Raw genomic sequence first — 26,140 nt, 5'->3', positions numbered from 1 at the left:
GACAGATGCCAGCCTTCTGGGCTGGGGCGCAGTCTGGAACTCCCTGAAGGCTCAGGGTTCGTGGACTCGGGAGGAAGCCCTCCTTCCGATAAACATTCTGGAACTGAGAGCGATATTCAATGCTATTCAGGCTTGGCCTCAACTAGCTGCGGTCAGGTTCATCAGATTTCAGTCGGACAATATCATGACTGTAGCCTATATCAACCATCAGGGGGGAACAAGAAGCCCCCTGGCAATGTTGGAGGTTTTAAAGATAATTCTATGGGCAGAGGTTCACTCTTGCCATCTCTCAGCTATCCATATCCCAGGAGTAGAGAACTGGGAGGCGGATTTTCTAAGTCGGCAGACTTTTCATCCGGGGGAGTGGGAGCTCCATCCGGAGGTATTTGCCCAGCTGATCCAACTATGGGGCAAACCAGAACTGGATCTGATGGCATCTCGTCAGAACGCCATCCTTCCTTCTTACGGGTCCAGGTCAAGGGATCCCCAGGCAGCGCTGATAGATGCTCTAGCAGTGCCCTGGTCCTTCAGCCTGGCTTATGTGTTCCCACCATTTCCTCTCCTCCCTCGTCTGATTGCCAAGATCAAGCAGGAGAGAGCTTCTGTGATTTTGATAGCACCTGCGTGGCCACGCAGGACTTGGTATGCAGATCTGGTGGACATGTCATCCTTTCCACCATGGACTCTGCCGCTGAGGCAGGACCTTCTACTCTAAGGCCCATTCAAACATCCAAATATAATTTCTCGGCGGCTGACTGCTTGGAGATTGAACGCTTGATTTTATCAAAACGTGGTTTCTCTGAGTCGGTCATTGATACCTTGATTCAGACTCGAAAGCCTGTCGCCTGGAAAATCTATCATAAGATATGGTGTAAATATCTTCATTGGTGTGAACCCAAGGGTTACTCATGGAGTAAGGTCAGGATTCCTGGGATATTATCCTTTCTCCAAGAAGGATTGGTGAAGGGATTGTCAGCTAGTTCCTTAAAGGGACAGATTTCTGCTCTGTCTATTCATCTGCACAAGCGTCTGGCAGATGTTCCAGACGTTCAGGCGTTTTGCCAGGCTTTAGTTAGAATCAAGCCTGTGTTTAAACCTGTTGCTCCGCCATGGAGTTTAAATTTAGTTCTTAAAGTTCTTCAAGGGGTTCGTTTGAACCTTTGCATTCCATAGATATCAAGCTTTTATCTTGGAAAGTTCAGTTTTTGGTAGCTATCTCTTTGGCTCAAAGAGTTTCAGAGTTATCTGCCTTACAGTGTGATTCCCCTTATCTGATCTTCCATGCAGATAAGGTAGTTTTGCATACCAAACCTGGGTTTCTTCCTAAGGTGGTATCTAATAAGAATATAAATCAGATTGTTGTTCCTTCACTGTATCCTAATCCTTCAAAGAAGGAACGTCTATTACACAATCTTGACGTGGTTCGTGCTTTAAAGTTTTATTTACAGGCTACTAAGGATTTTCGTCAAACATCTGCATTGTTTGTTGTCTACTCTGGACAGAGGAGAGGCCAAAAGACTTCGGCATCTTTCTTTTTGGTTGAGAAGCATAATCAGTTTAGCTTATGAGACTGCTGGTCAGCAGCCTCCTGAAAGAATTACAGCTCATTCCACTAGAGCGGAAGCTTCCACATGGGCTTTTAAAAATGAGGCCTCTGAACAGATTTGTAAGGCGGCGACTTGGTCTTCGCTTCATACTTTTTCTAAATTCTACAAATTTGATACTTTTGCTTCCTCGGAGGCTATTTTTGGGAGAAAAGTCTTGCAGGCAGTGGTGCCTTCCGTTTAAGTTCCTGCCTTGTCCCTCCCTTCATCAGTGTCCTAAAGCTTTGGTATTGGTATCCCACAAGTAATGGATGAACCCGTGGACTGGATACACCTTTACAAGAGAAAACAAAATTTATGCTTACCTGATAAATTTATTTCTCTTGTGGTGTATCCAGTCCACTGCCCGCCCTGTCACTTTAAGGCAGGTGTTTTTTATTTTTAAACTACAGTCACCACTGCACCCTATAGTTTCTCCTTTTTTTCTTGCTTGTCTTCGGTCGAATGACTGGGGGTGGCAGTTAGGGGAGGAGCTATATAGACAGCTCTGCTGTGGGTGTCCTCTTGCAGCTTCCTGTTGGGAAGGAGAATATCCCACAAGTAATGGACGAACCCGTGGACTGGATACACCACAAGAGACATTTATCAGGTAAGCATAAATTTAGTTTTTTCTGACAGAAGTCAGGAAATCAAACATTATCGACACTTGTCTAGTCCTTTAGTCCACTCCTCGGCCATCAGTGGCTCAGTGTATTGAGGTAATCGGGCTGATGGTGGCGGCAATTCATCCTGTTTGCTCGGTTCCATCTCAGACCTCTGCAGTTAAGCATGCTCAGGGAATGGAGATTATGCGGATTTGTCTCCTCTGATTCAAACCCGGTCATAGAGACCATGATTCAGGCTCGCAAGACTGTAACTAGAAAGATTTATCATAAGATATGGACTAAATATATTTATTGGTGTGACTCCAAGGGCTACTCATGGAGTAGAGTTAGGATTCCTAGAATTTTGTCTTTTCTCCAAGAAGGTTTGGAGAAAGGCTTATCGATAAGTTCCCTAAAGGGTCTAATCTCTGCTTGATCTATCTTGTTTCTCAAACATCTGGAGGATGTTCCAGATGTACAATCTTTTTGTCAGGCCTTGGTCAGAATCAGACCTGTATGCAGATCGGTTACTCCTTTATGGAGTCTGAATTTTGTTCTTAAGGTCGAGAGACTCAGTTTCAGCCTATGCATTCCTGAGATATTAAGTTATCTTGGAAAGTTTAATTTCTTCTACTCGTAGAGTGTCAGAGCTCTGTTTTTTTAGCGGGAGTCTCCTTACCTTATATTTCATAGATAAGATAAGGTAGTTTTACGTACTAAATTAAGATTTCTTCCTAAGGTTGTTTTCAAAGCGGAACATTAACCAGGAAATTGTTGTTCCTTCCTTGTGTCTTAATCCTTCTCTCAGAAGGAATGACTTCTGCAATTTTGGATGTGGCCCGTGTTTTAAAGTTCTTACCTGCAGGCCACTAAGGACTTTCGACAGTCGTCTTTTTGTCTGTGGTTTTCTCAGGAAGACATAAGGGTCAGAAAGCTTCAGCTACTTCTCTTTCCTTTTGGCTGAAGAGTATCATACGCTTTGCATATGACACTGCTGAGCAGCAGTCTCCAGAGAGAGATACGGTTCATTCCACGAGGGCTGTTGCTTCCTCATGGGCATTCAAGAATGAAGCTTCTGTTGAACAGATTTGCTAGGCTGCAACTTGGTCCTCTCAAAGTTCTACAAATTTGACACTTTTGCCTTGGCTGAGGCCGCTTTTGGGAGTAAGGTTCTTCAAGCAGTGGTGCCTTCCATTTAGGTTCCCTGTCTTGTCCCTCCCGTATCATCTGTGTACTCTAGCTTGGGTATTGAATCCCATTAGTAATTAAGATGATCCGTGGACTCATTGTGTCAAAAAAGAAATCAATTTATCGGGTAAGCACAAATTTTCTTTTTAACGAAAGAAAGCAAAATGTATGTTCACACTTTCCTGGACTTCCATTTTTGTGAAATGAGACATTTAGCCGCGTTAAGTATAAATAGTAATGATTTTATTACTTTATTTTTAAGTTTTAGTAATTTATGGAAGATCAAAAGGATAGGCTCCTCCATCAGCCAAACAGAGAGGGTGTCATTTATCTTAGATATATCTGCCCAGAATGTTCCCAGATGGTTACAGGACCACCAAACATGTATCACTTTGGCCTCTTCACTGCAGCCCCTCCATTTTCTATTATGTGTTTTATATATATGTTTTAGTCTGGAGGTTGTTAGATGCCAACGTGAGAGCAGTTTATAGTTCATTTCTGTGACTTCTGCAGAGAAATCTATTGGGTTCTTGTAAAGCGCGGCTATTCACCCGTAAGGGTCTCAAGGCGCTTAGGGTTGCAGTTCAGTCGAAGAGCCCAGTCTTGAGGTCCTTTCTGAACTTAGTTACGGTGGTAGTTTGTCTGAGGTGCAGCGGGAGGGTGTTCCAAGTCTTGGCTGCCAGATGAGAGAAGGATCTGCCTCCCGCTGTGGTTTTCCTGATGCGGGGGATGACAGCGAGGGCTTGGTCGGCCGATCAAAGTTGTCTGGTAGGGGTGTAGAAGGTAACGCGGTGGTTCAAGTATTCGGGACCGATGTTGTGGATGGCCTTGAATGTGTGGGTGAGGAGCTTGAAGGATATTCTTTTGTTGATGGGGAGCCAGTACAGGTCCCGCAGGTGTTTGGTTATGTGGCATTGACGAGGGATGTCAAGGATTAGTCTGGCCGAGGAGTTCTGGATGCGCTGTAGTCTCTTTTGCAGCTTGATGGTGGTGCCGGCGTAGAGTGAGTTACCATAGTCCAGTCGGCTGCTGACGAGGGCGTGAGTGTCAGTTTTCCTGGTCTCGGTTGGGATCCATTTGAAGATCTTTCGCAGCAGTTGAAGTGTGTGGAAGCATGCAGAAGAGACGGCGTTGATTTGCCGGTCCATGGAGAGCGATGAGTCCAGTATGATTTAGGTCTCTGACCATGGCGCGTTTCTCCGGTGTATTAAGTCCCTTAAAGGGACATTAAACCCAAAATGTTTCTTTCATGATTCAGATAGAGAATACAATTTTTTAAAAATTCTAATTTACTTCTATTAAATTTATTTCATTCTCATGGTATTCTTTGTTGAAGATATCTAGGTAGGTAGTGTTGCACATGCCTGAAGCCCTACATGACAGGAAATAGTGCTGCCATCTAGTGCTCCTGCTAATGTACAACATTGTTACAAAATTGCTGCTATATAGTGCTGCAGACACGTTCACACGCCTGAGATTACATGTCTGCTTTCTCCAACATAGGTGTGTCCGGTCCACGGCGTCATCCTTACTTGTGGGATATTCTCTTCCCCAACAGGAAATGGCAAAGAGCCCAGCAAAGCTGGTCACATGATCCCTCCTAGGCTCCGCCTACCCCAGTCATTCTCTTTGCCGTTGTACAGGCAACATCTCCACGGAGATGGCTTAGAGTTTTTTAGTGTTTAACTGTAGTTTTTCATTATTCAATCAAGAGTTTGTTATTTTCAAATAGTACTGGTACGTACTATTTACTCAGAAACAGAAAAGAGATGAAGAATTCTGTTTGTATGAGGAAAATGATTTTAGCAACCGTAACTAAAATCCATGGCTGTTCCACACAGGACTGTTGAGAGCAATTAACTTCAGTTGGGGGAACAGTTTGCAGTCTCTTGCTGCTTGAGGTATGACACATTCTAACAAGACGATGTAATGCTGGAAGCTGTCATTTTCCCTATGGGATCCGGTAAGCCATGTTTATTACGATTGTAAATAAGGGCTTCACAAGGGCTTATTTAAACTGTAGACTTTTTTTGGGCTAAATCGATTGATATTAACACTTATTTAGCCTTGAGGAATCATTTATTCTGGGTATTTTGATTTAATAATATCGGCAGGCACTGTTTTAGACACCTTATTCTTTAGGGGCTTTCCCAAAGCATAGGCAGAGTCTCATTTTCGCGCCGGTGTTGCGCACTTGTTTTTGAGAGGCATGGCATGCAGTCGCATGTGAGAGGAGCTCTGATACTTATAAAAGACTTCTGAAAGCTCAGGGTCTTTGGTCTCGGGAAGAATCTCTTCTACCGATAAATATTCTGGAACTGAGAGCGATATTCAATGCGCTCCAGGCCTGGCCCCAGCTTGCGAGGACCAGGTTCATACGGTTTCAATCAGACAACATGACGACTGTTGCGTACATCAACCATCAGGGGGGAACAAGGAGTTCCCTAGCGATGGAAGAAGTAACCAAAATTATTCTTTGGGCGGAGTCTCACTCCTGCCACCTGTCTGCTATCCACATCCCAGGAGTGGAAAATTGGGAAGCGGATTTTCTGAGTCGTCAGACATTGCATCCGGGGGAGTGGGAACTCCATCCGGAAATCTTTGCCCAAGTCTCTCACCTGTGGGGCATTCCAGACATGGATCTGATGGCCTCTCGTCAGAACTTCAAAGTTCCTTGCTACGGGGCCAGATCCAGGGATCCCAAGGCGGCTCTAGTGGATGCACTAGTAGCACCTTGGACCTTCAAACTAGCTTATGTGTTCCCGCCATTTCCTCTCATCCCCAGGCTGATAGCCAGGATCAAGCAGGAGAGGGCGTCGGTGATCTTGATAGCTCCTGCGTGGCCACGCAGGACTTGGTATGCAGATCTGGTGAATATGTCATCGGCTCCACCTTGGAAGCTACCTTTGAGACGAGACCTTCTTGTTCAGGGTCCGTTCGAACATCCGAATCTGGTTTCACTCCAGCTGACTGCTTGGAGATTGAACGCTTGATTTTATCGAAGCGAGGATTCTCAGATTCTGTGATCGATACTCTTGTTCAGGCCAGAAAGCCTGTGACTAGAAAGATTTACCACAAAATTTGGAAAAAATATATCTGTTGGTGTGAATCTAAAGGATTCCCTTGGGACAAGGTTAAGATTCCTAGGATTCTATCCTTCCTTCAAGAAGGATTGGAAAAAGGATTATCTGCAAGTTCCCTGAAGGGACAGATTTCTGCCTTGTCGGTATTACTTCACAAAAAGCTGGCAGCTGTGCCAGATGTTCAAGCCTTTGTTCAGGCTCTGGTTAGAATCAAGCCTGTTTACAAACCTTTGACTCCTCCTTGGAGTCTCAATTTAGTTCTTTCAGTTCTTCAGGGGGTTCCGTTTGAACCCTTACATTCCGTTGATATTAACTTATTATCTTGGAAAGTTTTGTTTTTAGTTGCGATTTCTTCTGCTAGAAGAGTCTCAGAATTATCTGCTCTGCAGTGTTCTCCTCCTTATCTGGTGTTCCATGCAGATAAGGTGGTTTTACGTACTAAACCTGGTTTTCTTCCAAAAGTTGTTTCTAACAAAAACATTAACCAGGAGATTATCGTACCTTCTCTGTGTCCAAAACCAGTTTCAAAGAAGGAACGTTTGTTGCACAATTTGGATGTTGTTCGCGCTCTAAAATTCTATTTAGATGCTACAAAGGATTTTAGACAAACATCTTCCTTGTTTGTTGTTTATTCAGGTAAAAGGAGAGGTCAAAAAGCAACTTCTACCTCTCTCTCTTTTTGGATTAAAAGCATCATCAGATTGGCTTACGAGACTGCCGGACGGCAGCCTCCCGAAAGAATCACAGCTCATTCCACTAGGGCTGTGGCTTCCACATGGGCCTTCAAGAACGAGGCTTCTGTTGATCAGATATGTAGGGCAGCGACTTGGTCTTCACTGCACACTTTTACCAAATTTTACAAGTTTGATACTTTTGCTTCTTCTGAGGCTATTTTTGGGAGAAAGGTTTTGCAAGCCGTGGTGCCTTCCATTTAGGTGACCTGATTTGCTCCCTCCCTTCATCCGTGTCCTAAAGCTTTGGTATTGGTTCCCACAAGTAAGGATGACGCCGTGGACCGGACACACCTATGTTGGAGAAAACAGAATTTATGTTTACCTGATAAATTTCTTTCTCCAACGGTGTGTCCGGTCCACGGCCCGCCCTGGTTTTTTTAATCAGGTCTGATATTTTATTTTCTTTAACTACAGTCACCACGGTACCATATGGTTTCTCCTATGCAAATATTCCTCCTTAACGTCGGTCGAATGACTGGGGTAGGCGGAGCCTAGGAGGGATCATGTGACCAGCTTTGCTGGGCTCTTTGCCATTTCCTGTTGGGGAAGAGAATATCCCACAAGTAAGGATGACGCCGTGGACCGGACACACCGTTGGAGAAAGAAATTTATCAGGTAAACATAAATTCTGTTTTTCAACAAAGGATAACAAGAAAATGAAGACAATATGATAATAGAAGTAAATTATAAAGTTTTTTTAAAATGTTACATTCTTTCTAAATCATGAAAGAAAGAAATGGTGTTTTATGTCCTTTTAACATTGATAGTGATGAGGGGCAGCTTGTTGTGTGGGTGCCTGCTTGACGTGGTGGTGTGGGTAGATGGGGAGGGAGAGGATAAAGGGGGCAACTTAAAGGGACATAATACTCATATGCTAAATCACTTGAAACTGATGCAGTATAGCTGTAAAATATCACCTGAGCATCTCTATGTAAAAAAGGAAGATATTTTACCTCACAATCTCCTCAGCTCAGCAGAGTAAGTTCTGTGTAAAAAGCTATAATTCAGCTGCAGGTAAAAATAAATTAAAAAACAAAAAAATGAAGAAATGAACAGCAGCCAATAAGCATCAACAGTGCTGAGGTCATGAACTTTTTTTTTATAATTTTTTATTTTCATCGTCGGCAAGAAATTACAGAAGAAAAAGATACTTAAAGATTTGAAGCAACAAACATATTTGTTCTCATCATTTAAGCTGTCAAATTTTAAACTTCAAATTCAACATGCTGATTTTCCATTTTATATAACCAAAAAACAACCCTGATCTTCAGTCTTCCCAAAACAAAAAAAAGGGGGGGGGGATTCCTCTCTCTACTCCCCCCCCCGCCTCACCTTCCCTACCAAACATCCAACTGTACTAGTTCTGAGTTCCTAAATGGGAAGATCAAATACTCTATTTCCATTTCTGAATGACTTTTAATGAAAACTGACCATTTCCTAAAAAGTGTTTTTATATCCTCTTCATCGCTAAGGTTAGTATCTCTTCAAGCATACACTGTTTTTTAAGGCAATTTCTTACTTCTAGCAGTGTAGGAGCCCTGTGGTTTTTCCAATTTTTACTAAGTATCTAGCTGCTAAGATTGAGAGGATTACTAATTTTTCTTTGGGTATTTGTTCTTCGGTCTGTTTTATGCAAAATATGACCTGCGTTGATGTGAGAGCCAGAGGGGAGACTTTCAATATATTAAACCAGAATTCTAGTTTGTACCAGAATTGCCTGATTTTTGGGCAACTCCAAATCATATGTTTTAAATCTGCTGCTAAAAAAGAACATTTTGGACATTTATTAAAGTCTGCATAACGCAATTTGTGACCCTTTTCTGGCGTAAAGTATGCTCTGTGCAATAGTTTTTTATATGAGCTTCCCTCCAGGTTGCTGAGAGTTTAGTCCGAGATACTTTACTAATAGATTTCTGGATGAATTTTGAACCTATACTATTAGGAGCAATTTGCCTAATCCAGTCTGATACCATTTGTTCTAAGAGAGAAATTCCCTTACTAATACTTAGAGATAAATAAGCGAAAGTAATTGACATACAGCCACTCTTTATTAATGATAGCAAACTCTCCATTTTCCCCATTTCCCAACACCAACCTGACTTTCTAACCAATTCTGAGATATGTCTTAGTTGTAGGAATGCGAATAATTCTTTGTTCACTAGCTTAAATTCGCTTTTTAATTCCTCAAATGTTTTTACACAATTTGAATCTTTTCTAATGAGTTGCTGGACTCTCTCCAGGCCTAATGAAGACCACTTATCAAAAATTGGCGAGGTCAAACCAGGGTGGAAGTCAGGGTTACCCATTTTTGGCATATACCGTGATACATTGCAGTTAGCTTGTAGCAGAGTCCCTATCTTCCACCATGCCTTAATAGGATTCACAATGGTTTTAAGCTTCTTAATTTCGGGCGGTAATGCTTTTGGCTCGCAATGAGCCAACCCTGTTGGGAGGAAAGGGTAACAGATATTTTCATCTAATAGGTTGTTGGTCACATCATTTTTGGAAAGAAACCAGTCTGTCACTGTTCATGCTAGAAAAACTAGATTATATAGTCTTATGTCCGACAGAGCTAACCCCCCGAATTCTCTCCCTGCTGGAAGTTTATATATTGATATCTTGGACCTTTTCCCTTGCCAGATGAAGTTTCTAAATGCCGTTTTAAGTGACGAATATCTTTTTCAAAAATTAAGATGGGGATGTTCTGTAAAACATATAGAAGTTTTGGGAGAAGAACCATCTTATATAACGCTATCCTTCCGGAGAGCAAAATTGGTGGATTTTGCCAGATTTTCAATTTTTCCCGTATATTTATTTAACAGTATTGGTATTACATTGAATTTGTATAGATCTGATGATTTAACTGGGATGGTAATTCCCAGGTATTTAAAAGATTCTGTGACCTTAAACGGACAGTCTTTTATTGACTCATTGTTTTTCCTAAGCCAGTAGATCTCAGATTTAGATGCATTCATTTTATAACCGGAAAAGGATCCAAACCTGTCGATTATGTGTACAAGTTTGGGTATATTTATCTTTGTGTTTCTAATATAGAGAAGTATATTGTCCGCATATAATGCAATCTTCATCTCGTGATTGTTTATTCTAACGCCTTGAAGACACCGCCTGATCATAAGTGCTAAGGATGCAATGGCTATGTCGAAAAGGAGAGGAGACGGGGGGCAACCCTGTCATGTGCCCCTCTGTATTTCGATTTCTGATGATACGAGACTATTGACTATCAATTTTGTACAGGGTCCTTTTTATATAGGTTTTTTATAAATCTTGGAAAATTATCTTTGAAACCAAATTTATCCAGTGATGTAAACATATGACTGAAAGACTGAATCGAAGGCTTTTTCAGCGTCAATTGCAACTATTGCGTAATCTAAGCTTCCCCCCGTCTCCTCCCCGTTCTCTGGCTTCTGGGAGAAATATTCTGTTATCAATACGTCTCTGCTTTTGCAGGCAGAATTACGATGTTTAAGAAAACCTGCTTGATCTTTGTGAATAACATGGCTGAGGCCACTTTGGAGTCTACCAGCTAAGATTGAAGCCAGAATTTTATATTCTGAGTTCAGAAGAGCTATAGGCCGGTATGACTCTCTGTGTTGGGTCTTTACCCCCTTTTAGGAGTAAAGTTGTATAAGAGGCAGTGAAGCTAGACGGTATAGTTTTACCGTTGATGTAAAAATCATTATATAGATTGCACAAGTATGGTACAACTTCTGGGGCTAAGATCTTAAAAACCTCATTAGGGAGCCCATCTGGGCCTGCTGCTTTGTTAAATGCCATCTCAGAAATCGTTTTTTTATTTCCTCCTCAGAAATTGGCTTATTCAGGCTGGAAATTAATTCCTCTGGAATTGTGGAGCAGTCTATTTTGCTCCAGAATTCCACGGACTGATCTGCATCAGTGGTTCTTGAAGAATAGAGATCTTTATAGTATCTTATAAAGGTCTCTAGAATATCCTCTGATTTTGTAAATAGTGACCCTTCTTGCTGTATTTTATCGATCAAGGACGACTTTTTTTCTCCCTTAACTAGCCTAGCTAACAGTTTACCGGATTTGTTGCCAAACCCCGATACATTTTCGCCTAGAATCTAAGTTCTCTTTGCGTTTCCACCAACAATGCTAGAGCATCTTTCGTTCTTAGCTTTGACATAGTTAGCCCAGTTAAAAGAGGATTTTTGCAAAAGATACCGATTATATGTATTTATAACAAAATTAGTAGCCTCTTTCTCTCTATTTTTCAGTTTTGTGGATATCTTAGCGGCATATGCTGTTATCTCTCCTCTGATAACTGCCTTTGCGGCCCCCCCAAAAATTTCCGGTCTATATATTCAGAATTGAATTTGATATATTCTTTGAATTTAACATTTAGGTGTTTTTTGAATTTTGAGTCATTTTCCAGGTAATAAGGGAACGTAAATCGCATAGGAACATTTCTAAAGTGGTTTAATTGTATCTCTAGAAAAATAGGAGAGTGATCTGAAATAACTATAGGTGTGATTCCTGCTTTAATATTTTTTGTACAAAGTCGTTCATCTAGAAGAAATAAGTCTATCCTAGAAAGCGTTTTGTGCGCTTTGGATAGGCAAGTGTAATCTCGCACATCGGGATTCTTGACCGATAGATTCTGAGAAATTTTCTTAAATATTTTTGTTTCTAAATTATCCTTTCTGTGCTTTGCTTGTCTGCTATTGTGTCTAAGTCTGTCGAGAGGAGATTGTGGGGCCATATTATAGCCCCCCCCCCCTTAAAACCAAATAACCCTCTATGTGCGTTAATATAGTAGATTGCAATAGATTCCAAAATTCATAATAGAGTTCATTGGGTGCATATATGTTGCATAATGTATACATTTGTTTGGCAATTCTGATTTTCAATATTACAAACCTCCCCTCTGGGTCACTTCTAACCTGTATTACGTTGTGGTCTAATCTTTTGCCTATTAGTATTGCCACCCCTATTTTCTTCCTAATGCTAGGGGAAGCGATTACCTCTTTTATCCAGGAACCTTTCAGTTTCAATGCTTCTATATTTAAGTGTGTTTCTTGTAGAAACATTACATCTGCATGTGAGAGATAATAGCTTTTCTTTTAATGGGGGTTGAGATGCCCCCTACGTTCCAGGATATTACCTTAAATTTATCTGGGATCTTTGTCATCTAACTTGTCAATTGGTTGAAGGCAGACGGACGGAAGGCGGGGAGAGAGGAAGGGAAGAGAGGGGAAAAAATAAACCCCTGGAATCAATTAAATGAAAGGAGGGGGGGGACACCCCACACTTTTTTTCCCTAGCGAGATAATCCCTTTCCGGGGAGTACATATCAGTTGCTGAAACCATAATAATCTTATGTGGATCTGCTGTGAAGGAATCTAGATCCATCAACATTTTTTAACCCCTTATTCTCTGGTAAAGAGGAAATGATCCTGCCGATTCTATTTCAGACAATAAGCTTTCAGCTTCTTGTGCAGTGTCAGTGTGTTATCTCCAATAACAACTTTAAGTTTAGATGGCTATAATATAGTTGCCCTAAACCCCTTGTGTATCAGTTTTGTGCAAACTGGTGCTAACTCTCTCCTTGTAGAGGTTTTGGCTGAAAAATCCTGGAATAAAAGGATTTTGGCTCCATCAATGCTAATGGGTTGTTTCTTCCTGTATTGTTGTAGTATATTAACTTTATCTAAGTCATTAAAAAAAGCTTGCAATCACAGGCCTAGGTCTGTTGTTGGTCTTGTTGTCCACCAAGGGTGGGCCTATTCTGTGTGCCCTTTCAACTATTACCCTCAGGTATACCGATAATCCTTATATTATTTCTTCGAGACCGGTTTTCGAGGTCTTCTAATCTTAGCTGCATCTTTTGTAATTTAATTCCTGTGTCTTCTAAACTAGAGCTTTGTGCAACTGTGAGGTCCTCCAAGTCTGACGCACTTTGCTCTACCTCTTGTAATCTTTTTGAAAAATGCCTAATTTCCTGAGTTAACAGAGCTATATCGTGTTTTATTTCAGTTCTTAGGGTACCAAATTTGGGGATCAGTGGTTCCGAGATATTGGTAACCAGAGTTTGCATGTTTAATACCTTGTTGGTTGGGTTTAAATTTGATGCTGTAGGAGGTGTTTCTATTGCGATCTCTGGGGCACCTTTGGGCTTTCTATCTTTGTGTCTGCCTGCCATGCTTGGAGAAGAGGACTTGGAAGTGTTTAGGAACTTATCCATGTGCCAGTTGTGGGTGTGAGGGAGTGACCGTGTTAAGGGGCAAACCCTGAGTGATAAATAATAAAGTGATTCTGTGGACTGAAAGTGGAGTGGTGATTGTGACTAGTAGTGAATTAGGGGGCAGCCCAAAAAAGGAAAGGAAGAGGGGGTAGGGGGGGAGAAGGGGAAAGGGAAGCCCAGGAAGAATGATGTGCCTTTTCGTGTCTTGTGGGTGACGTGAGAAAGGGAGAACCCTGGGATAAACGTGATTTAAGTCAAGACTGTTCTAACAAGCATTGGCATTTTTGACACACTATCTGGGATATGAAAATCCAAAATTTCCTTATTAAACCTATTTAAGCTCTAAGCTAACTGCTTATACCGTGTGCAAGCCCTTTTACCTACTAATCAATTCGAGGCCTATTTCCTTTAGGCCGTGTGCTCCAGTCCCAGAAGAAAGAGCTTTAATATGTGACCCTCATCTTGACCCTATTTGAGAAGTTTCAGCTATCTAATACAATGTGCACACACAAAAAAAAAGTTTAAATACGCTATGGGTGATTAATTTAACCCCTCATGTAAAACTATGTGTGGAGTTGCAGTCCTTATTAGTTTCTTGCTAACAGAAATACTTTATAACCAAAAAATCAGTATTTCTGCTATTTGATATTGTAGGTCAAAAGGGGCATTTCTTAATTGTTTCACACCTTCTTACTATGATAAATGTGGGGGAGATGTGAAAACAAACAAAGGCCTATGCAGTCAAGCAAGAAAAACAAAAAGCAAACATTCATATGTAATCATAAGCATCTCAAAATAAGAAGCAATAAGCAACTGTCTTTTCAGCACAAAGAAAAAAAATAATAATCATGCCGGAGAAACTCTTTTCAATTATAAATCTGAGAGAAACCCGGCTATGATAGTACCGTGGCATACGCCCAGTTCTTTGTGTTCCTAAAACATGGACATTTTATATATTCTGATTTTTTTTTTTTTATTCCACATTCAACGCCTATGGGGAAAAAAGGAGAGTGCAATTTTTAAAAACACTTGTGTCCATTCGACTTGGCAACTTTGTAACGTAGTTTCCCCCTTTTCTTTTTCCTCTACTTTCCCCTGCACCTGCTTCTTTCCTCTGGTGAAGAAAATAGCAACAAGTAGAGTGTTTATGTATCACTTTCCCAATGTATTCTGTCTTGTGTGGGTGGTTTCTATTCTTAATAAATATCCCAAGAACTGTTTCTTCTTAGCTATTGAGGATTATGTATAGCAATAAATGAGTGTTCATGGGTCTCCTTCCCCAGAGGAGAAACTTAAAACTTGCAAATGACTCCGTTATTTTTAAACTTTTATACCCCTTTATTTTTTGAGTGTCTTAAGCAATATCTCATGGATTATTGAAACACAGAGTTTTGTCTCTGTGCTGTGTACTCACCCTTCTCGTCTCCAGTGCCCTTTGATTTCCTTGGTCTCGCGATGTGATTTTTAGGTTCCCTCTCTCTCAGGAAACAGCCAAGGGAGGTATGAGTCGTTGCAGGGCCTCCGGGGAAAAAAAACCAAGACGAGCCTTCTTCAACCTGCCCCCTTCCACGCAGCACCGGTGGGGGAGGAGGGGGTAAGATGTTTGATTTGGTACCGGACCCCAGGCTAGCTCAACGTGTGAACAGACCGACAAACTCCTCCCGAGGGCTCCGGCAAACAATGCAAAATTCAGGACCCCTTCTGCAAGTCAGAGCCGGCTCGCTCCCGAAATCACCTCCTCCCGCGCAGCACCAGTGGGGGAGGAGGGAAAACCTCTGTACCTCTTGCAATTCACCTGCGTGACCCCAGGTACGTATCCGCAGCCCTCGACATCCGCAATGGTCATTCTCTACTTTTTGCACCAGGAGGAAGGGTGAGTAAGTGGCCACGCCAACAAAGGGGGATATTGTGATTAGCAATTTATTAGGCAACAGTGAGAGCCTTTTCAGAGGCTTGTATTTGCAAATCCGATTCTGGTTGTAGGCAGCTATTTGACTTGGAGGGATTCTTGAGGCTGCTTGTCCATTTTTTTCCTTTTGCCAGAGATTGTTAAACTTGCGATCCCCTCCAGGCTAAGGATTTTCAACCAGTGGGATGGAGTTCCACTGTGTGCTCCGGTGGCGTATGTAACTTGCCGTCCTGGTAGCTGCCCCTCTTCTCAGGGCTTGGAGCGAGAAAAACACCGCCAGGTGCTTGGGACTGGAGACCAAACGCTCAGCTACCTGTGCTAAGCTCCTCCTCCGGATCTCTAGTTCGGTCATGAACTCTTTTACTGTGATCTCATGAGATTTTACTTAACTCTCATGAGATTTCATGGTAAACTTCCTTAAACTGAACAGAGAAATAAGAAGTTTGCACGAAAGCTCATTCCCTTAGCTGTCCCGGGATAGACATACTGATTTGCTGCTTAGAAGTCCTTTACAATGGGATGTGGCTACTGAAGAAATTTTGAGGTAAAATCTTTTTTTACATAGAGATGTTCAGGTGATATTTTCTAGTTTCAAGTGTTTCAACATTTGGGTATCATGGCTCTTTAACTCTGAGTTCCTGAGTAAAATATTTTGCCACTAGGCTCGTCTGGTGTTGTAATTGTAGGTAAGAGAGGTTTTGTTCACGTAGAAAACTGTTAGAAAAGCTATAGATTGGTGAACTCATCTGGAGTAGTTAATTTCTATATAAACCGTGGGTTTGTGTCAGTGGGAGAGGAGCTTCTGCTCTGCAAAGGTGTAAAGAAAAAAAAGACCAAACCGAGCATGGTTTGTCTGTCATTATGTAGGTTTTAGAACAGGTTAATGCAGTCTGATACGCTTAGTTTAAGGCTATAACACATTGGTATAAAGTTATTTGTGGCTTACAGATGACATTCATGAACACAATCCTATGTTGGGGACAAGATGAGTGAGATATGTAAATATAAACGAATAACTACTTAAATTCTACTTCCATATATAATAACGAGGTGTTTTCTCAGCAATACTAAGGTAGGACATTTTGTGAAGCATAAACTATAGTATATAGCCAGCATCGTCTATTATCAAACGGTAAATCCAATGATAAACATAACAACTTTTAAACATTTTCCTCACGGGGCAGGCACCAAACTACTCAAATGATATGGGTATGTGGAACCCCATCTGTTGGAACCAAGGCTTATGCCCCGTGCCGCAATAATACATATTGCAGTGATTTGTAACCCACTACTTATTGGTTTTTTTTATTACAAAAGATTGATATGTGTATATTTAATACAAGGAACGTTACTTCTTGGCTCAGGGCCCACAAATATTTGTGAAAGATATAAGAATGTTCTGGTCTGATTGTAGGCCACTTGTTAGTTATCTTTGTGGCTCTCATTCAAGATGCCCTTAAAGGAATACTGAACCCAAATATTTTACTTTCATGATTCAGATAGAGCAGCAATTTTCAAATTTATTCCTATTAACAATTTTTCTTTTGTTCTCTTGATATCTGTAGTTGAAAAGCAGGAATGTGAGCTTACGAGACGGCCAAGTTTTGGTTCAGAACCCTGGATAGCTCTTGCTGATTGGTGTCTGTATTTAGCCACCAATCAGCAAGCGCTACCCAGGTGTTGAACCAAAACTGGGCCGGCTCCTATGCTTACATTCCTGCTTTATCAAATAAAGATAGCAAGAGAATGAAGAAAAATTGATAATTGGAGTAAAATTAGAAAATTGCTAAAACCAGAAGCATGGAAGATAAAGGGAAAGATGAAAAAAGAGAACCTAAAATGTGTGAAATTCAATAACCTGTTGGGGAATATTCATTTATGGATTGAAGCAAAAATCAATCGGATACCAAAAAACAAGCAAGCAATGTCCATCGGCTTATTCACTGTCAGAGGGACCATTGGTGAACTTTAGACAATGGTTAGTAGAAAGAACATATATAGTTATGTGATTAAGAATTATCTGTGGGCAATAAACCCAGCTCAGCAAGGATAGGCTGATGGATGACTAGGGCTCACCGTTTATTCTTTATGCTAAATAGTTATTACTGAATTGATATTTCTTTCATAAAAGTGGTGAGTCCATGAGCCTTTACTCTTGTGAATTCCGCTCCTGGCCACTAGGAGGAGGCAAAGATTCTCAAAGCTTTAAGAGTCCTTAAAAAAAAAAACACCCACCTCACTGGTAAACCAGGTTTATTCTTGCTTCTCCTGGAGTAAGGTGAAGAATGGAGGTGCCCCAGATGTTTTTTGTGATAGGTCTCAAATATGTCTGAGGACCCCTATCTTCACCTCAGAGAGCTACTATTTGGACAGATAGCAGTTTATGGAGTATTGGGTAGTGGCACAATTGCCCTCATTTGGAGTTAGTCACAGGCCTGTCATGGGGACCGGTCCCTAGCCTCCTGTTGGATCATCGTTAAACTTCACATACACCGATCCTCTGCTTTCACACGTACAGCATTGGATTGGCTTTCTACTGGAAGCAGTGTTTTTCAGCAGATGGTAAATCCAGTAGCGTGGGTGTTTATGGAGAAGACAAGGTGATATTGCATTTATGGTGCACAGTTTCGGAAAGAAATAAAGGAGATGACACAGCCTTTGGCAGATCACCAAGTTCACCCAACAGATCTCGGCATATAACATGAAAGGATCAGCACTCTCTCTTGTGCTGGTAGAAGAAGTGTGTGCTATTGTAGTAGCCCAGCTTACTAAACATCAATTTCAGCTCATCTTAAACACTCAACCCATAGTGACTACAAAGAGAGTTCTCCTTTTGGGAGTCTCCTGTGTTATATGCTGAGATGTGTTTGATGTATTTGGTGATCAGCAGAAGCTGGGCCGCCTTTGTTTCTTGCAGAAGCTGGGCCGCCTTTGTTTCTTGCAGAAAAGATGCCCCCGAAGATCACGTCACTATATTTATCAAACTGGGTCCGTTCAATAAGTATGAGACTTGTATAACATGCTGTTTTTTTGGTAGTTTATATAACCCCTCTTGTTGTGCCTATATATATCTATAGTATATTACTCTCCAAACACAGTATCTTCAGGAATATTATAGCTGCTCTATATAAATATAAGTAGCTTTCCCATCACCACACTTTATTTCACAACAGCTTGTAGTATCTCCTGTAAGTCACACGTTTATATTCTTACTGTTTACATTACAGGGATACTTTATTGTCAGAAAGATGCTGCTACATTGTCTAACTTACCTAACGCTTATTCACCTGTTTTTACTTTGCAGTCTCTGCGGTCTATGATGTGACACTGAATTTCCGTGGAAATAAAAATCCATCCCTGTTGGGCATTTTATATGGGAAGAAATATGAAGCAGACATGTGTGTGAGGTGAGAAATGCAGCTGAAGGTCACACCTTTGTCACCATGTACTAGTAGATAGGCTTTTGGGGTGGGGGGGGGATTTATGCCACTCAAAATGACACTTAGATTGGCCAACTAAACATCCCAACACTGTCATTGCTAAATATCCCAGGTTCTGCTGGGGACACATAACCTAGCCCAGGGCCCTCTGTCTGCTGGGGACACGTCACCTAAAGCTGTGTTGCAGTGTCTAACCTACGATAATCTGCCAATAGCCTTTTAAAAGGGCCTTTTGTAGGGCATTGCCCTAAGTTAAACAGCTCTTTTACCTACACAAAAAATACAAAGTCCCCCCAACAGTAAAACCCACCACCCAACCAACCCCCCAAAATAAAAAAACTAACTCTAAAAAAAAAGAAACCTAAGCTACCCATTGCCCCTAAAAGGGGATTTGTTTAAGAATTGCCCTTTTAAAATGGCATTCAGTTCTTTTACTGCCCTAATCTAAAAAAAAAAAACCCCCACTAAACTCAGAAAATCTACTCACGGTTCCTGAAGTCCGGTCATCCATCCTCATCCAGGTGACGACTTCTTCCTCCATCGCGGTGCTGTCCAGGACTGGCGATAACATCCAGCGCAGAGCGTCCTCTTCATACGATCACCGCCGTACACTGAAGCTTGAATGCAAGGTATCCGTTTAAAAATGGGGTACCTTGCATTCCTTTTGGCTGACATTTTCAAATCGGCCAATAGGATGAGCTACTGAAATCCTATTGGCTGTTCAAATCGGGTTTTGTTTTTTGTGGGGTGTTTTTTTTTTTTTTTTTTTTATTAAGATTAGTGCTTTGGGCAATAAAAGAGCTGAATGCCTTTAGGGGCAATTGGTAGCTAAGGATTTTTTTTTAGTTATTTTTTTTTATTGTGGGGGGGTTTTACTTTTGGGGGGGACATTGTAATTTTTTTTTTTTGTAGGTAAAAGTTGTGAAAGCAATGCCCTACAAAAGGCCCTTTTAAGAGCTATTGGTAGTTTGTTAGGTTAGGGGGTGTTTTTGTTTTGGGGGGCTTTATTTTTATAGGGCTTTTAGATTAGGTGTAATTGTTTATATTTTTGATAATTTCAATTATTTCTCAATTTTAGTGGTTTTTTTTGTAATGTTAGATTTTTTTTGTTGTATTAGATTTATTTAAACTTAATTTTAGGTTTTTTATTTTTTCGTAGTTAGGTTTTTTTTATCATGTAATTTAGGATTTTTAATTGGTCATCTATTTTATTAGAATGGTTATGTTAGGTTAATTTATAGTTTAATCTTAGTTTTTTTTTTCTTTCCTAAGATATGGTGAGTCCACGGCTTGAGTAAATACTGTTGGGAATATCACTCCTGGCCAGCAGGAGGAGGCAAAGAGCACCACAGTTAAACTGCTAAGTATCACTCCCTTACCCACAACCCTCAGTCATTCTCTTTGCCTTCGGTGCATGGAGGAGGTCAAGTTAAGGTGTCTGAAGAAAATTTTTGATTTCATCTACAAGCAAGTTTTGGGGTATAGCCGCATTCCACGTCATTCCTTACAGTCTGGTAGTGGTGGCTTTAAAGCAGTTAGGAACTTATAAAGAGGTACTTACTGCGGTTTCCTAACAATTGCTGCCCTAGTTTAAAAAGCCAGAGTTGGCTTCTCTGTTCTTTCTTTTTCAAAGGTCTCTGTGAAGAACTATGTCTTCTCATAATTTGTAACTGTCTACATGCCAGACAGCGGAGCATGTAAGTGCTTTTTATTCCAGTTGGGGAGACCATGCACTTAACAAATTAAGACACTGCTTTTTTATTGGGACATAGATAATCCTGTTGCATGGGTTACACTGGGGCATGAAGCAGGCACTGTAGCATGTGTGAGACTAATATTTAAACTCTCAAGAAGAAAGGGTTAAAATGGTAGGTTTGTATTAGGCTTTTCTGACACATTTATTTGATAAAACAATTCAAGTTTAAACTGAAAGTTAGGCTGAATTTTCTATTTCAGCAGCTTATTCATTTGCCCTTTGCTTTAAAATAAAACGATGCAACATTTTAAACTGTTAGGTTTAAAACCCCCAGATATTTCTGGTACTCGGTGTACCAGGAAGTTATTTTTAGTGCCTCTCTGTGTAGCAGCAGTAATTTGAACTAAGCTGTTGCGGTCACATTGAACGGCTTTACTTCATAACGTTTGTGAGGAAAAAGTTGTTTTTCTCCATTTCTGGGTGATACGGTCTTAATTGGTAGCGGTAAGGCACCTTGGTAATTGAGGTATGGTGTTGGCTGAGGGTTATTTTAGAAATGTATTTGATAAGTTTTTCTTATCTTTTCTCACATTTTAGCTGGGGATCGATCCTAATATGGGATAAAATTTAAAGTATTTTTTTTCCTTGGCTTATTTTAATTGAATATTAAAATCTTTGAAACTTATCTGTACAAGTTTATTTACTGTTTCACAACATGTCTGATATGGAGCAAGAGCCTGCTCTCATGAATTCATGCTTATGTTTAGATGCACAAATTGCAGCTCCTATGCAATTTTGTTCTACATGTGTCAAGAAAACCTTGCAAAATAAAGGTAAAATGTTTGAGCCTAATGTCTCAGGATGATGCTGTTAAAATAATACCTCAGCTTTCTCCTACTGCGTCCCAAACCTGCGGTTCCTCTAACTCCTAGTAGTTTATTTAAGAGCAGAAATTGCTGCCCAGATATCTTCAGCGGTTTCTGCAGCATTAGCTGCCATTCCCAGATTACAGGGAAAACGTAAGAGGAAGTCCTTTCTCATAAGACTGATGAAGATACATCTGGACTTCCTGAGGGTGAAAGATTCGGATAGTTTTAGCTACTTTAGATGATACCCCTGTCGTTGTCACTTCTAAGAAATCTAGTAAACTTAATAGTTTCTTTGATGAACCTTCCCCTTAGGTTTTTCCTGTGCCAGACCTTGCTAGGGAGATTATCAGTCTTGGAACAAGGGGAAACAATCAAAGAAACCTGCAGCTGATTTCAAATCGGCATGAAGAGTTTGCCTCTGTTCTGGGATCGGATCAGGTGGGGGGCAGACTTTCTTAAGTGTCTCAAGCCTGGATACGAGATGTCCCAGATCCCTGGACTGTGGACATAGTATCCCAGGGTTACAAATTGGAATTCAAGACTTTTCCTCTCAGGGGCAGATTCCTTCTCTCAAGATTATCTGCAGACCAGATAAAGAGAGGCGTTCTTGAAATGTATAAAACCTATTTTCTCCCTGGGAGTGATAGTTCCAGTGCAGAAACAGGGTCTTGGGTTCTACTCCAACCTATTTGTGGTTCCCAAAAAGGAGGAAACTTTCCTTCCCATTCTAGATTTGAAGTGTCTAAACAAGTTTCTCAAAGTTCCATCCTTCAAGATGGAGACTATACGCTCCATTCTTTCTTTAGTACAAGAGGGTCAGTTCATGACAACCATAGACCTAAAGAATGCATATCTTCATGTTCCTATTCACAGGGACCATCACAGATTCCTGAGATTTGCCTTTCTGGACAAACATTTCCAGTTCGTAGCCCTTCCATTTGGTCTAGCCACGGCTCCCAGAATTTTTTCAAAGGTTCTGGGGGCTCTTTTGGCAGTGATCCGTTCTTGTTGAATTGCTGTGGCACCTTACCTGGACAACCTATTGGTTCAGACACCATCTTTTCAACAAGCAAAATCTCACACAGATATTGTCTTTTCTTTGTTCCCACTGATGGAATGTGAATCTGGAAAAAAGCTCCCTTTCCCCTGCTAAAAGATTAGTGTTCTTAGGGACCATAATAGATTCTCTATTGATGAAGATTTTTCTGACAGAGGTCAGAAAAAACAAAATTTCATCTTGCCTCACTCTTCAGGCTACTGCTCATCCTTCAGTGGCTCAATGTATGGAGGTAATCGGTCTGGTGGCTTCCATGGACATCATTCCTTTTTGCTCGATTCCATTTGAGAGCTCTCCAGTTGTGCATGCTCAGATAATGGAATGGCGACTATGCGGATCTATCTCAGAGAATAGTTGGATCAGTCGTCAAGGGATTCTCTCCCATGGTGGATTTCTCAGAAACATCTGTCTCAGGGCACATGCTTTCGGAGACCTTCCTTGGTGATTGTGACCACTGACGCCAGCCTGCTGGGCTGGGTAGCAGTCGAACTCGTTAAAAGCTCAGGGCCTTTGGACTCTGGAGAAGTCTGCTCTTTCCATCAACATCTTTGAGTTGAGGGCAATTTACAATTCTCTATTGTCTTGGCCTCAGTTGTCCTCAGCCCAGTTTATCAGGTTCCAGTCAGCCAACATAACCTCTGGGGCTTACATCAATCACCAGGAAGGAGCTCGGAGTTCCTTAGCCATGGAGGTTACTCGGATTCTTCAGTGGGCAGAGACCCACAGTTGATGTCTGCCATCCACATTCCAGGATTAGGCAACTGGAAAGCGGGTATTCTGAGCAGGTAGACTTTTCATCCTGGGGAGTGAACTCCATCTGGAGGTGTTTTCCAGCTTAGTCCTCAAATGGGGGTGCCGGAGTTGGATCTGATGGAGTCTCGTCAGAATGACAAGGTACGGTTCAAGGTCAAGAGATCCTCAGGCCATTCCAATAGATGCTCTGGCGGTTCCTTGGGTTTTCAGGTTGGCATACCTCTTTCCTCCGTTTGCTCTCCTTCCACGAGTCATTGCTCGTATCAAACAGGAGAGGTTGTCTGTGATTCTAATAGCCCCTGCATGGCCTCGCAGGTTTGCAGACCTAGTGGAGATGTCATCTCTCCCACCTTGGAGATTACCTCTGAGGAAGGACCTCCTGATTCAGGGTCTGTTCCTTCATCCAAATCTCGTTTCTCTGAAGCTGACTGCTTGGAGATTGAATGCTTAATTCTTTCCAAGCGGGGTTTTTCTGAGTCGTTCATTGAGACCATGATTCAGGCTCGCAAGCCTGTTACTAGAAAGATTTACCATAAGATATGGCGTAAATATCTTTTTTGGTGTGAATCTAAGGTCTACTCTTGGAGCAGAATTAGAATTCCTAGAATTTTATCTTTTCTTCAGGAAGGCCTGGAGAAGGGATTGTCAGTCAGTACCCTGAATGGTCAGATTTCTGCTTTATCAGTTTTACAGATGTGCCAGATGTGCAATCTTTTTGTGAGGCCTTGGTCAAAATCAGGCCTGTCTTTAAGTCTGTTGCTCCTCCTTGGCGCCTTAACCTTTGTTCTTAGTTTTACAGCTGGCTCCGTTTGAGCCGTTGCATTCCATAGACATTAAGTTGTTATCTTGGAAGGTTTTTTTCTTGTTGCTATCTCTTCTGCTCGAAGAGTCTCGGAACTCTCAGCTCTGCAATGTGATTCCCCTTATTTTTCATGCCGATAAGGCAGTTCTTCATACTAAGGTTTCCTTCCTAAGGTTGTTTCTAATAGAAATATCAGGAAATTGATGTTTCCTCTCTGTGTCCTAATCCTTCTTTCTCCAACATTGGTGTGTCCGGTCCACGGCGTCATCCATAACTTGTGGGAATATTCTCTTCCCCAACAGGAAATGGCAAAGAGCACAGCAAAAGCTGTCTATATAGTCCCTCCTAGGCTCCGCCCACCCCAGTCATTCTCTTTGCCGTTGCACAGGCAACATCTCCACGGAGATGGTGAAGAGTATGTGGTGTTTAGTTGTAGTTTTTTATTCTACTATCAAGACTTTATTTTAAAATAGTGCTGGTATGTACTATTTACTCTGAAACAGAAAAAGATGAAGAGTTCTGTTTGTGAAAGGAATATGATTTTAGCAGCAGTAACTAAAATAGTTTGCTGTTTCCACATAGGACTGTTGAGATTAAATAACTTCAGTTGGGGGAAACAGTTAGCAGACTTTTCTGCTTAAGGTATGACTAGCCATATTTCTCCAACATAGGTGTGTCCGGTCCACGGCGTCATCCTTACTTGTGGGATATTCTCTTCCCCAACAGGAAATGGCAAAGAGCCCAGCAACGCTGGTCACATGATCCCTCCTAAGCTCCGCCTTCCCCAGTCATTCTCTTTGCCGTTGTACAGGCAACATCTCCACGGAGATGGCTTAGAGTTTTTTAGTGTTTAACTGTAGTTTTTATTATTCAATCAAGAGTTTGTTATTTTAAAATAGTGCTGGTATGTACTATTTACTCTGAAACAGAAAAGAGATGAAGATTTCTGTTTGTAAGAGGAAAATGATTTTAGCAACCGTTACTAAAATCGATGGCTGTTTCCACACAGGACTGTTGAGAGGAATTAACTTCAGTTGGGGGAACAGTGAGCAGACTTTTGCTGCTTGAGGTATGACACATTCTAACAAGACGATGTAATGCTGGAAGCTGTCATTTTCCCTATGGGATCCGGTAAGCCATTTTTATTACAGAAAGAAAAAAAGGGCTTCACAAGGGCTTTCTAAGACTGTAGACATTTTCTGGGCTAAATCGATTTATATATAAACATATTTTATACTCCATAGCCTTGAGGAATTATTTTAATCTTGGGAATTATGTAAAATAACCGGCAGGCACTGTATTGGACACCTTATTCTCTAGGGGCTTTCCCTAATCATAGGCAGAGTCTCATTTTCGCGCCTGTATTGCGCACTTGTTTTTGAGAAGCATGACATGCAGATGCATGTGTGAGGAGCTCTGATACATAGAAAAGACTTTCTGAAGGCGTCATTTGGTATCGTATTCCCCTTTGGGCTTGGTTGGGTCTCAGCAAAGCAGATACCAGGGACTGTAAAGGGGTTAAATATAAAAACGGCTCCGGTTCCGTTATTTTAAGGGTTAAAGCTTCCAAATTTCCAAATTCCAAACTTTTAAGGCTTTAAGACACTGTGGTGAAATTTTGGTGAATTTTGAACAATTCCTTCATACTTTTTCGCAATTGCAGTAATAAAGTGTGTTCAGTTTAAAATTTAAAGTGACAGTAACGGTTTATTTTAAAACGTTTTTTTGTACTTTGTTATCAAGTTTTTGCCTGTTTAACATGTCTGAACTACCAGATAGACTGTGTTCTGAATGTGGGGAAGCCAAGGTTCCTTCTCATTTAAATAGATGTGATTTATGTGACAAAAAATTTAGAGAAAATGATGCCCAAGATGATTCCTCAAGTGAGGGGAGTAAGCATGGTACTGCATCATCCCCTCCTTCGTCTACACCAGTCTTGCCCACACAGGAGGCCCCTAGTACATCTAGCGCGCCAATACTCCTTACTATGCAACAATTAACGGCTGTAATGGATAATTCTATCAAAAACATTTTAGCCAAAATGCCCACTTATCAGCGAAAGCGCGACTGCTCTGTTTTAGAAAATACTGAAGAGCATGAGGACGCTGATGATATTGGTTCTGAAGGGCCCCTACACCAGTCTGAGGGGGCCAGGGAGGTTTTGTCTGAGGGAGAAACTTCAGATTCAGGGAAAATTT

At 41.2% G+C, this 26,140-nt stretch overlaps 1 protein-coding gene across 2 annotated transcripts in view; it reads left to right on the top strand.

Moving 5' to 3' along the window:
* AGPAT3 (1-acylglycerol-3-phosphate O-acyltransferase 3) overlaps positions 1 to 26,140 on the top strand; it is a 291,686-nt gene that overhangs the window by 99,849 nt on the left and 165,697 nt on the right. For both annotated transcript variants that reach the window (XM_053705715.1, XM_053705716.1), the window contains exon 6: positions 18,630 to 18,732. In XM_053705715.1, coding sequence (XP_053561690.1) covers positions 18,630 to 18,732 — 103 coding nt within the window. The remainder of the gene's footprint in view (positions 1 to 18,629; positions 18,733 to 26,140) is intronic.

The sequence above is a fragment of the Bombina bombina genome, chromosome 3 (genome assembly GCF_027579735.1).
Source record: "Bombina bombina isolate aBomBom1 chromosome 3, aBomBom1.pri, whole genome shotgun sequence".
Classification (NCBI taxonomy): domain Eukaryota; kingdom Metazoa; phylum Chordata; class Amphibia; order Anura; family Bombinatoridae; genus Bombina; species Bombina bombina.
The sequence above is the reverse complement of the archived record's forward strand: the minus strand, read 5'-3'. Positions and strand labels throughout refer to the sequence as shown.